Here is a 12086-nt window from a genome sequence, read left to right as displayed (position 1 = left end):
AGGAGAGAGAAACTGAAGAAAAAGAGGACAGTTGGAATTTTAAAAACTTAAGATGACGGATTTAAAGTTGTTTAAAAAGTGTATACCGCTGGTTCTCAGACTACAGTATGTGAACCAATGGTGGTACACAAGCTGCCTCTAGTGGTTAACTTAGGAATCTCTTAAAGATTTAACAAATGATCATAATTTTGAATGCAAATTTAAGTGTAATTTAAAATAAGTTCTGCCTTTCCTGTTATATTTAGTTTCAATATCAGCCTGCTTTGTAGTCACGTTCATGCATGTACATACACACAACACATCCATGATTAGTTAGAAGCAACAATATGATGCTAAGATGGGAAGATGGGAACTATTGGGAAGAGAAGTGTGGATCAGGTGTTCCCCTTTTCCTCCAGATTAGCTCTGTTGAGTCTTGAACCGGTTCCATTCAGGGTTCAACAACAAATTATTAGGAATAAACTGTCTATAGCTGAATAGGGTCGGCCTACACTACTGTATTTTAACGTCAGTCATAATGGTGGTAGTCAGACAGCCTGATATTTTCTGGGGTGGTACACGTTTGCATTTGGTCTAAATATTCTGTATATACAGAAGTAATACAGGTTATTTAAACCTTTTAGTGCTTTTTTCCCCACTTTTCTGTAATGTTCACTTTCAGTATCAAAGTCCTTGTTGCTGTTTTTTCTGCTGTGGCCCTGGTCTGAGCCTTTGCTGAAGTAGATGGAAACTTTACTTGTGCCACTCATACATCCGTGTTAGGGTTTATCCTTGGAGGATGCTGGAAATCTTCATTCAAGGATGATTAAACATTTATTTTTTAAGGCTCCAGGTGTGGCTGCACTCACATGCATCAACAACCTTCTTGTAGATGTTGTGTGCTCATCTTAAAGGATTTTCTCTTGATATGTCTCATAACAACGACTCACTCACTAAAAGCCCTTTAATTCTGCAGGCTTCTTTGTTCTCAAGATTATTTTTGTGTTTTAATTTCTCCAAAGCTCTGGAGGATTGTAGTGAATCTGAAACTGAAACTGAATCAACTCGGAGCTAAATGCAGATCCCAGAGAATACTCTTCATAACTTTCACAGTCGCTTTGATAAGCAATTAATTACAGATTGTCACAACTAATGTCAGAGATACATTGCACGTGCCATCTTTCAACAGTGGCTCTTTTTAACAAAAGCTAAATGGTCGGATTATAGTTATTATGAACTGTAAAGTAGACGCCAGCGACACAATGCTGATTAGACAGGAGGAGAGAGGAATGAGGAGGGAGGGAATAAATACAACAAGAGAGCATTCATCTCCATTAGACAGTAATTGCCATCAGCAAGAGGTTTTTAGAGATGTTAATATGTGAGGAGAGAAGGGTGAGATAGAAAATACAGCAGTAGTTGTCCTGGCATTGCTTCATGCCCTCATCACAAGCTATTTTCTCTCAATTAATACAAGAATTGAAGACCCAAGATTAATCCACAAAGCTCGGCGGTGATTTTTCGATGGTAACAATGTTGAATTATCACTTTGATATCGCAGATTACGGCTACCATATTATCATTTCCCCAGCAAATTTCTGCACCATTAGTCTGTAAATTGGATTTCAAGTTTTCCCTGCCACTCACGCTGTCTCGATAATACTCATATTAATTGTTAAAATCTTCTCATCATCTTACCACAAACTGCCTGAAGCAGGGGATTCATTAGCACAACTGTAATAATATTCTTTTTCCCCAAAGCCAGGATGAAGTGGAAATATCTTCCAAAACAAAATATCAGTCTTCCCGCAGTTATTGCTTCATCCATCGTTCTCTCCACACAATTACAACTGTAACTCCAAAAGCTAATATATTTTTATGATTCTGTACACTTACCGGTGCTAAGTAAGAGCCCATGAGAGCATCTGGTGAGACTGATAGCTCAACAATCTGTACAAAGCTGTGGCATGTGGATCTAAAGCCGCCCTGCTCCAGCATTGTCCGCTGCTACAGTGTCTCACTGCAGGACCCAACTGCACAGATAAAGATAAAGTCCTGAGATAAAGAGCTTTCTCACAAGGCTCAAAATTTCATACTGTAACCCGCAACCAAAAGAATTCCACCACACTCCTAAAATCAAGAGTTATGACGCCACTGCTGTAAACCATCAAAATGCTGCTGTGAAATTACCCGTGGCTGACTGTTAGTGAAATTACCCAAGTCACCTTGATGCCGCGCTACTTGCACACAACTCAATTAAATGCCAAACATCTGCTGTAAAAGTGCCAACTACAAAATTACCCAGACACAACATCACATCTGTAGTGCCTTAAAAGTAGCAAGTCACGGTATTTTGTCATATTTTTCCATTTTCCACAGCCGTAACGCACCCCATAAGTGATATCGAGGGAGTATTATTCCCCCAAAAAACCTCCAGCTCTGTTCTTTGGGTATTGCATTGCTTGGTAATAACCACCTCTCCTCTTTAATCGTCTTGTTTTACAGCAGAGGAGAAGAGTGTGAAGAGTGCTGCATTATCATCTGTGGAGCAGCTGGGAATCAACACCTGTCTCAGGTATGTATGTAAAGTGTTTTTCTATAGTTCATAAAGCTTCATTTAATAAGACAGTCTTCTTCCAGCAGCAACCAGGGAAGGAGGAACCTGCTGTGTTCACTCAAGTCTTATACTCACTCAACTGTAAGCTTCGTTTTAGTAATTGCAGCCTCCACTCTAAAAAATATCCTTAAAATGTTTGAATTCTGTTAAAAGAACTGTTGATGTACCGGACATTTCTGGTCCTGTTTGGTTGAATTTACTCCAGGTTGATACTGGACGAACTGGTAGACGTCTGGGGTCAGATGATAAACTAATTAGCACCAAGTAAAGCTCATAGTTTATTTAGTAGGGACATTTTTCGTCACTCACTCACATGCAAAGAGCAAACAAAAATAATGATATTCTACTTGTTTTCAGCACTTACATAGACATTTATCATGTTCTGTCCCATTATTACCTAACCCAACATAAAAACATAAACCGTGCGTCACACATCTGAATTCAACACTGATTTGTCTGTACGTGTGTGTGTGTCCGTTCACCAATATGATGTTGTCAAAGCTGTTGCTAGCCTATGAGTCATTGGCTCTTTCTGACAGAACCTGGCAGTCTGCTAACATTTAGCTCATGCCAAAGAGAAAGTAAGTCAGAGCTCCAGGAGGCTTACTCCTTCATGAAGTACCCACCAACAAACATCCTGACGTTAATAAGTGCGGTCGGTAGATGTGCTCTTAAATAATTGTCCCTCATGGTGGTGAAGACGCCTAAGTATATGATGTTTAAAGTAATATTTTACATTTAAATCACACTTCATTGTGCTATTCCTCTATCACACATGCATATGTAGTTTTAAGAAATAATAATTACATCGTTTATGCATGTGGTCCAAGGTTTTTGCTTTCAACCCTGAGAATCACACAGTAAAGGGGTTCTTTCTGCAGCTGCACCAAAGCTGAAAAGGGAGAAGGTTATTGCTGAAGGAGAAAGAGAAGAAGAGAGAAAGGTTTATCCAGATTAAAATGGACTACAACAGCAGCAGGTGTGAGCTGTTTCCCCAATTCAGGAGCTGGATCATCTGAAGGCCACAGCCCTGTCTCCTTCAGTGTACCCAAGAGCCCAGTTGAAATGGTCTGTTCACACCATTTTCAGAAAACATGCTGCTGTATACAGAGGAAGAATATTATTCCCTTCTGCTCCTGTTAGACCCCCACACTTGTCGAAGGTGTTTAAGGGTTCTCCTGCTGTTCTGTTTTCCCTCTAATGGCGCCAGTGTGCATAATACTTGGTCTGTTTTTTATTTCCCCATAAGTAGGCCATCTGACTTGTGTTACTTTTCTCTCACTGCTCGTTTCGGCTCTAAATGACACCCCGCTGCTACATTACATCGTGGATATAACTCTTTGCTCGACACCTCCCCCTGAAGGGAGCGTTTCAGGTGAAAAGTTTCAGAGCATGTTCAGAAACAGTGCCATGTTTGCATTATTGGTATCAACAGAGCACAGTGTGAGAGCGGTACACACAGAGAGGATTTAAAGTGGTTGGACATGAATTTATAATTAATCCTTGACTTACAAGTGTCAAACTTGCCAAGTTAAATCGGACCACATTGCACTTGTTGAATTGAATTTTAATGAGTGCTTCTGTCTGTTTGCATGAGGCCTCAGTATTTTTTTGTGTCTTTGTTATTGTCAGAATTAGGTTTATTACCAAGTTTTGGTGCATAGGAAGAGAAAATAAAAAAAAGGAAGTGAATGCACTCTGATATCCAGCTCCCACACAACTAATTTGGTGGAAAAAAGGCCGCAGCGTGATGGTGTTGGGTGGGCCGGGGTTCTTCCTGAAATCCACAACCATCTCCACTGTCTTTAGAGCCATTAAGGATTGATCACTGCGTGGGAGAGACATACATTATTTCTGTTTTGTCTTTTGTCTCCAGGTACGGCAGCTACCTCAAGCTACTGAAAGAAGATGATGTGAACGACCTGACGCAGCTAATGAAGCATGTTAAGATCTTCTTGTCCACACAGAGAGTTAAAACTACTTCAGAGCTCAGTATCCTTTACAAAGTCCACAATCAACCCATTTAAAAAAAACACTCGTGGACTGGACGAACCACTGTCTATCACGGGTGAACTTCAGATCAACGAACCATATAATGTAGTCAAACTATTCAAACTCAGTCGGGAGAAGAAAGAAAACATCTTTTCCATCGAGAAAAACCTTCAGTGACGTTCTTTGCTTTTCTTTCAGTGAAGAAATACTCTCCAGTTCTGATATAACTAATAGCAGCATCTACCCTAACCTCTTTAGCAGCCGCCATTGTTGTTTAACAAACCGTCGCCTCTCGCTGCGTCACACCTAGCACCCACCCGCGTAGCTGCCAGTGCTTCCTCAAAGGATGCTGATTGATTCAATAACACTGTACCTAGCTTCCCAAGGTTAATTTAAGTTTCATGACCATAAGAAGTTTAGGTTTGATTAAACTATATTGTCAGATTCCTCTGGAATTTGTCAAAGCGTAATTCATTAAGTTGAGAGTCGAGAGGAGTAGGCGTTTTATACAACTACTGTAGATGCTTTCAAATACACATTAACACATACCAAAAGATATTTTGACTTTACCCTGCAATAACGCACTCATATTTTGACACATACTTCCATTTTATTTTCATTTTAAATGCAATATATTTTCTCTTTGCCCCCATTCTGCTCTGTCACTCCATTCAACCGAGGACAAGGTGTTTATGTGCAGTGGCAGCAGTCTCGGGTTGATAACTTCAGTAGTCACTCAGAGAGAGACGTGGAGAGACCGATAGTGTCCATCTCCATCTCATCAACACAATACAGATTATTTTACTCCATCTGTGTCTCAGTGAGCAGTTCAGACTTCTTTTGTCCCAAATGGCAACTGATAGGCCTCCTCTCTCCTTCAGAAAGTTCCCTTTTGTATGTGGACAATTGAACATGAAATCACCGAGCAGAGATAAAGAGTCTTCACAAATATAAAACAGCCTGACATTTTCCTTGTAACACTGAAACCATGCTGACATTTGAGCTAATATGAAGAAGCTGCTTGTGACGATCTTTTATGACGAGCGGTTTAAATTTAGCCGTATGCAGATTTACTGCAATGTTTCTGCAGCCAACATTAGTCTGTTGGGGATATGTGAGTTCAGAAAGCGTCAACAGGTTCAAACTGCAGTGCACAGCATACAATATATATATTTAATATACTTTTAAAACTTTTCGAGAAAGCCCACGTAGTTTTAAAGTCATAGATCTGCTGATTTTAGTGCATTGCAGACATCCTTAGATCCTGAAATTTACCCAAACTAAGTACTCAGTAGTCTCTTGGTTAAATTAAGCAATGCAAAACAAATCACTGATTTTAGAGAAAAGTTGTTTAATGAAGTCAGTATTTTCAGTTTGAGCTTCATTTATGTTATTGAGTGATATCAAAATGTGGGTTTTTTCTTTTCCCACCGGCTCTGCTGTATTTATAATTCTTTATCATTTGAAATGACAAAGTGTACTCCAAGTAGATGAGGCTTGTCTGTCAGTCACATTCAAATAGCTTGTAGTGTTAATCAACTGGGTGTGTTTGTTAATGAGGGTCGATCAAACGGTTAAACCAACCAATCACAATGTCCTCTATGTAACCTGAATCATTTCTGAGTCTGTAAACCATATTTTAGATGCCCTTACATTATATCTGGTGAGCGTTTCAAGGGCAAATTGCAAATAAAATCTTTCTGTGTGCATTCCACCTAAATAAAAGTTAAAGGTCCACAGTGTTCAAAAGGCAGCAGCTCAGCAGAAAGATATAAAAACCAGGAGGCGTCGATAGCCCGGGGGTTGTTTTCTAGAGTTGAGACTAATCGCTCCGCAGTTCTCCCGGAGCAGGACTCAGACCGGCATATCAGCGCAGTCATTTCCTTCCAGCACCATCTGAATGAAATTATCTAAATGAAACTGACCTTACAGAGTAAATGCTCCAGAGCTGAATAAACCACTCGACATGCAGTTGATGAGAGAAAGCTTCAAGTTAGAAACCTTGAAGTCTGATTGTGTTGCGACCTTGGTGTTTTCAAATCGTGTTAGTTTTTTACTTTTTTTTTCCACTCTCGTCATTGCTGTAATGTGGTGTTCACAAAGCCGAGCTACCACATGGGAGACCTTGTAGTAAATGGCTTGTATTGGATGAATTTCTTAACATGATTCATACTTGACTCCCCGTACCCCAAAATCACAATCAGCTCCATATTTTCATACAAGACCTGGTCTGTTTTAGGCTTTTCTTCATCTCATAAATTCACAAAATGATACTGCAGATGGGGATTTGATCCTGGCGGTCTGAACTGTAGGAGGCTGTTTTTCTGCTATGAGATAATGGTCTGGTGTATCAGGGTTAATTGACTGTCAAAGCATTACTCGCTCTGTGGGTGACACTCAATGGTGTCAGCGTCAGTTGACAGTAAAGTGGTATTAGCTTAACGCTTTATTTAACACAACATAAGGACTCAGTTTCTTGTGACACCTGAACGGGATCTTTGAAAGTTCTTCAAAATATCAACAAAAGCAATGAGATATAATATTTGTATAACTAATTCTGTTGTTTGAATTAATTTAACACCACCTGCTGTTGCCAGAAAATATCTGTCAAGTCAAATTAGTCTGTTTTTTTTTTTTGTTCCACGCTGATGCACAGCTCTGTAGATCATTAATTAGTAATACAGTGCAGAGGCTGCTACTTAATTAAAATTTATTTTTACATGCAAAGTGGTACTTTCTCTAGATTAAAGCTGTTACCTTTTTTAATATGTGCTACAGAGGGCTAATTTGAAGATAAGAAACACCGTATGGGTCCACAGTCCACATGTATCCATCCCATTGTCATGTTGGAAAACTAATCTCAGCAGCTACAGTGTGTTTGTTCAGCATTACTGTGAGTCTGAGTCACTGACCTTTGTATGTTTTCCACCAGTGCTTTGGCTCTTTAACTCTGTCCTGCAGTCACTCAACAGGATGGTTATCCAGGCCACGACTGGCTGGCCTCCACGGTGTTCCTCATCATGGCAGGAGACACAGAAAGGTCTCTGAGTTTGTTGCTCAATCTGTCCTCTCTGCTCATCTCTGCATTCATCTGGCCTGCGAGGATACACGCCTCGGTGAGCATAACACTGTACAAAAAGAACAACAGTACAGTCTTTTCAACAGTGCAACAGCTGGGATTTAAATGTGCAGCAATTTAGTACTTTAGAGGCCTGAAATGGCAGCAAAGCGAAAGTTTTAAAGACCTCAATTGTCATCCTATTGTCGTATTGTTGCTGTCTTGGTTTGTGAAGAGTTCAGTCAAGGTATTCACCTTGTTCTGAACAACACAATCACACACTGCCGCTCAGGAGACAGTATTGGATTGCTAAAAAGGAGAAAAAAAAAGAACAAATGTAAGCGCTGGCTTAAACAGGATGAGTGATGTTAGTGCTATATTGGTTAGCATGGTAAGCATCTCTCTTTTAAGGCTGGAAGAAAAGTTGTAGAAGTCAAATTTACAGCCCTTCTTTTTTTTTATCTAGGGTGACAGAGTGAACGCTTTAGGTAAAAGCACTCCCATGTGTAGATGACAGTTCGAACAACCTGTCGCTGGTTACATTGGTTTGAACCAACAAGAAGTTTCAGTGCATGGTTTGGTTTGGCTGTTATGCTGAAACAGCCTGTGTCCTTTTGAGTTAGTTATTAACCTTAGATCCCCAGGCAGGTCCGATCAGTCTAGACTTTATATTAGCACCACTATCACCTTTGAGCCCCTCTGGCTTTATTCAAAACCATTTATTTATAATATACACTCTCTGTTGTCTTAAATCTGCAGTAGGTACCTTTTATAATAATGTTTGAGAAAGATAGTCGCTTGTTAAGACTCATAAACTTGGGAATGAGACTATTTTTCTTGGTTCTGATTGGTTGTTTTCATTCAGGAGGCCATAGGAAATATGACAAAAAGTTATTTTTATAAGAGTTATCTACTGCTCCTTTAATCAATGTATTCTAATAAATTACTGGCCAGAAAGCAAGACTGTTAACAACTGTGGTTACTGTGGTTTTCCCCTCCAACAGTCTAGTTACACCCAAGAAAACTAGGTCACAAAGGGGGGGCATGCAGGGCTCTTCTGAGCTATCTTGTCTTCTTCTCTAAACACCAAAATCATGTCGTCAGTTATCCAAACCCAGCGTATGTCAAGAAACTGAGAAACCCCAAGCTCTTATAATCTTTCTGTCAGGAATATCTGGAGCCACTCTCACGTCAAAGAGCACATGAAAGGTTGCGGTGACCCTTTTGAGTTTTTACCTCGAGACTGCGGCTAAGAAAATACCAAGTGAAATCCACATGTGCTGTGGCTGCTGGTGTTTCTGATGGCAGGGTTGTTAATAGTGAAGATAATATGAAGTAAGTTGGAAAAACTTTTCTGGAACACACAACTGCTCACCAAAACCCTGGGTATCTATCACAGTGAATGAATATTAAAATACGCCAAATTGCATGGAAAAAGAATGTCATTAAAGTGTAATATGAATATCCAATACATCCATCTAGTGTTGTGGTGCTGCTATTAGAAAGTTACATCTGACGCCGAGCTATCCATCAAAATCTCCACTGTAGGTTTCTACGGAGGGACTCCTGTAACGTTGTCTCAGCTCATGTTCACATTTGAAAAGCACCTTCAAATGTGAACAGTCTCCGTCTCCTCGTTTAAACCCACCTTTTTCATACGGAGCACGTCAACAATCACAGCAATGTTACAGCAAAGGGAAATAAATAAATGAAGATGATAATGAATTCTAACAACATTTTTCCACATAATGACTTTCAGTTTGACTCTGCGTCTTCATTTCTCAACACGGTGAAAAACAAACAGGATGTGTTACTGAATTGAAAAAACTAGGAGGAAGACGACTGAAAGGGAAACAAAGAGGAGAAATAAAAGTAATAGGAATCGTTGAAGTTAGGGGGAGAAGTCTAGCTTCAATCATTCTAAATTGCAGGGGAGATGCAAGGTGCTGAGATTAAGCTTTGCTATCATTATACCAACCTCTGTCATCGTGTTGTCTCTCGTCAAAATCAATTACAGCTCAATCAGACTGAACGTGTGCTGCGTGCTCTCGGTGTGTTTGATGCAGTTGCAGCCGGTGGATTTCTCCACACAGCAGTTAGCCTCCAACTTCACAACCTGGTCGATTTTGTCAATAACAAGCAAAAACAGAAAAGGGCACAAATAATTAAGAGGCAGCAGAAAATTTGTGAGGGAATGTGGACATGAACACGCGCCGTGAACACACACCCACACACTCCACAACCAGCAAAAGCAGCCTGCTGTTTCTATTCCCATTTCTCAAAATAGAAGCACTGAATACAAATCATGGAGCTTGTAATTTATGTTTCGTCTTTGAATATCCACCAGTGGTGCGAGCAAAATTGGTCATTATTTACAGTTCTGCCTTCAATTTAAAAATGTTCTGGAGATAAGAAGCTCATGTTTTTCATGACAGGTCCATGTTCCCGTGGAAGTGGCTGAATCGGGAATCACTCCTGTCTACTGGTGCACAGCTCACTATGTGGAGATGCTGCTGAAAGCTGAAGTTCCTCTGGTCCACTCCGCCTTCAGGATGTCTGGTTTCACCCCATCCCAGGTATGATCTGTAGAGAAGGAGAAAGTCCAGTGGGTAACATTCAGGAGGCAGAAATGGAATATAATACTCATAGGTATGTTTGCATCACCTGAATATACACACTGGTCCTTTAAAGTCTGAACCAGGATTGAGAATGTCATTACTTTATGCACGCAGTCCAATATATATCAAAGCTATTGGACAGATCTTTAGCAAATATACAACTGAAACTGCTTTGATAGTCACGATATTCCACACAGGTCGGGCTGAAAGAAAACCGAGCCTACCAATCTTTGAGTCCACATTGTTTTTAAAAAAGAAAACCCAATATTAACGTTCAATTCATCCTGTGTGTGAAATATTTCATCTCTGCACTCACAGAAAGCTAAACTGAGACTGATGAAGCTTTGTAGACAATAGTTTCTGTCTATACTGCAGAAAATTAGTTGAAATCAAATATTGAATTCTTACTTTTCTGTCTTTGTATTACAATTTCCACTTTCTGAGCCTCTTTGATCATTAAAGGACAGCCATGACTACTGATGGAGGAAATAAAAGGACCTGAATTCGGATTAGATTGGTTTTATTTAAATTATACTGCGCAGACTTTGCTGCACCGACAACACCAAAAGAGTCAGCAGCCCATTTTGTTTTGTCACTGTTGTTGAATAATAATATTTCATTAAAGATGTCAGTAAGAGATCCAAAACTGGGTTTAAAGGCTTAAACCCACACTTTTATGGTTGCCCTATGAATGACTTCCTTTTTTATCCTGCTTTGACTTCAGTCGACTATAAAATACCAAAATACGGCTTCGACATTGAATCTTTTACCCTTTCTTTACCAGTTGAAAAGTCAGATCTTTGCTCCTTGACTCTTGATTCTTTTGACACCGACTTCTCTCTCACAAACAACGAGGCAGAAAAGGCAGATTCACCTTGAATCCTCTTATGTTTGATCCCGTCTTCTGTGTGTCTGCAGTTGACAGTTGAGGCTCACATAATGTAAGGCAGCAGGCGCGCTTATAAGGCTCGCCGCATTTGCATCAAAGATCTGAACTCGCCGTCTCCCGGATGGAGTAACGCGTTAATATTCTGCTCATCTCTTTGCACTTCAATGCGATAATGGGCACCTGTTCTTCAGTCAGAAATGGAAATATCTACTGCAGAAGTTTGAGCTTTGAAAGCCTGACAAAGCAGCAGTGGCAAATGAAGCATTATACACCTCTGACATTCATACAGTAGAGGTTGAGTGTGAGTGTGGACGCAGGCCTCTGTCGGAATCCATTTACAGAACATTTAAGTATTTAAAACTGTCAGACTGCTGTGAGAATAGGAGTTTGTGTCACAGGAAGAAACTGAAATGGTCTTTAGCGTGAGCAGGAACCTGTAGCAGGTAAATGACTAATAAGCTGAATTATGGGAAGAAACATGAAGTGTTTAGTGCATGTGTCCTAAATAAGAATTTTGAATGAAGTTTGTATGAGTTTAGGCCTGCAACAAACAATTATTTATTCAGAAAATAGTAAGAAAATGGCGAGTGAGTCCAAGGTGATGTCTTCATGTGTTGTTTTGTCCGACCAACGGTCCAAAACCCCCAAATATTCAATTTACAACAATATAAAAAAGAGAAAAGCAGCAATTTTTGGGCAATATTGTCTTAAAAAAAAATCACTTTTGTGTTGTCTGAATTACATGTTAGATAGTTAGAAATGGGACTGATAACATTACAAAAAACTACATATTACATAATCAAACATCTATTGGCAGAAATGGAATATAATATTTATAGTTATGTCTTCATTAGTGTATAATCACCTGAAAATAAGAATTGTTGTGTTTTTGTTACCTTAGAATGAGCCTTTTTTATCTACAGAGTCCTACAG

At 39.7% G+C, this 12086-nt stretch overlaps 1 protein-coding gene across 2 annotated transcripts in view; it reads left to right on the top strand.

Moving 5' to 3' along the window:
* Positions 1–12086, top strand: part of tbc1d32 (TBC1 domain family, member 32) — a 71033-nt gene that overhangs the window by 47148 nt on the left and 11799 nt on the right. For both annotated transcript variants that reach the window (XM_035679331.1, XM_035679330.1), the window contains exons 29-32: positions 2485–2554; positions 4473–4588; positions 7550–7704; positions 10082–10222. In XM_035679331.1, coding sequence (XP_035535224.1) covers positions 2485–2554; positions 4473–4588; positions 7550–7704; positions 10082–10222 — 482 coding nt within the window. The remainder of the gene's footprint in view (positions 1–2484; positions 2555–4472; positions 4589–7549; positions 7705–10081; positions 10223–12086) is intronic.

The sequence above is a fragment of the Morone saxatilis genome, unplaced genomic scaffold, assembly GCF_004916995.1.
Source record: "Morone saxatilis isolate NCDOM2014 unplaced genomic scaffold, NCSU_SB_2.0 Contig7, whole genome shotgun sequence".
NCBI lineage: Eukaryota > Metazoa > Chordata > Actinopteri > Moronidae > Morone > Morone saxatilis.
Note: the sequence above shows the minus strand (reverse complement) of the source record. Positions and strands in the feature narration are given on the sequence as shown.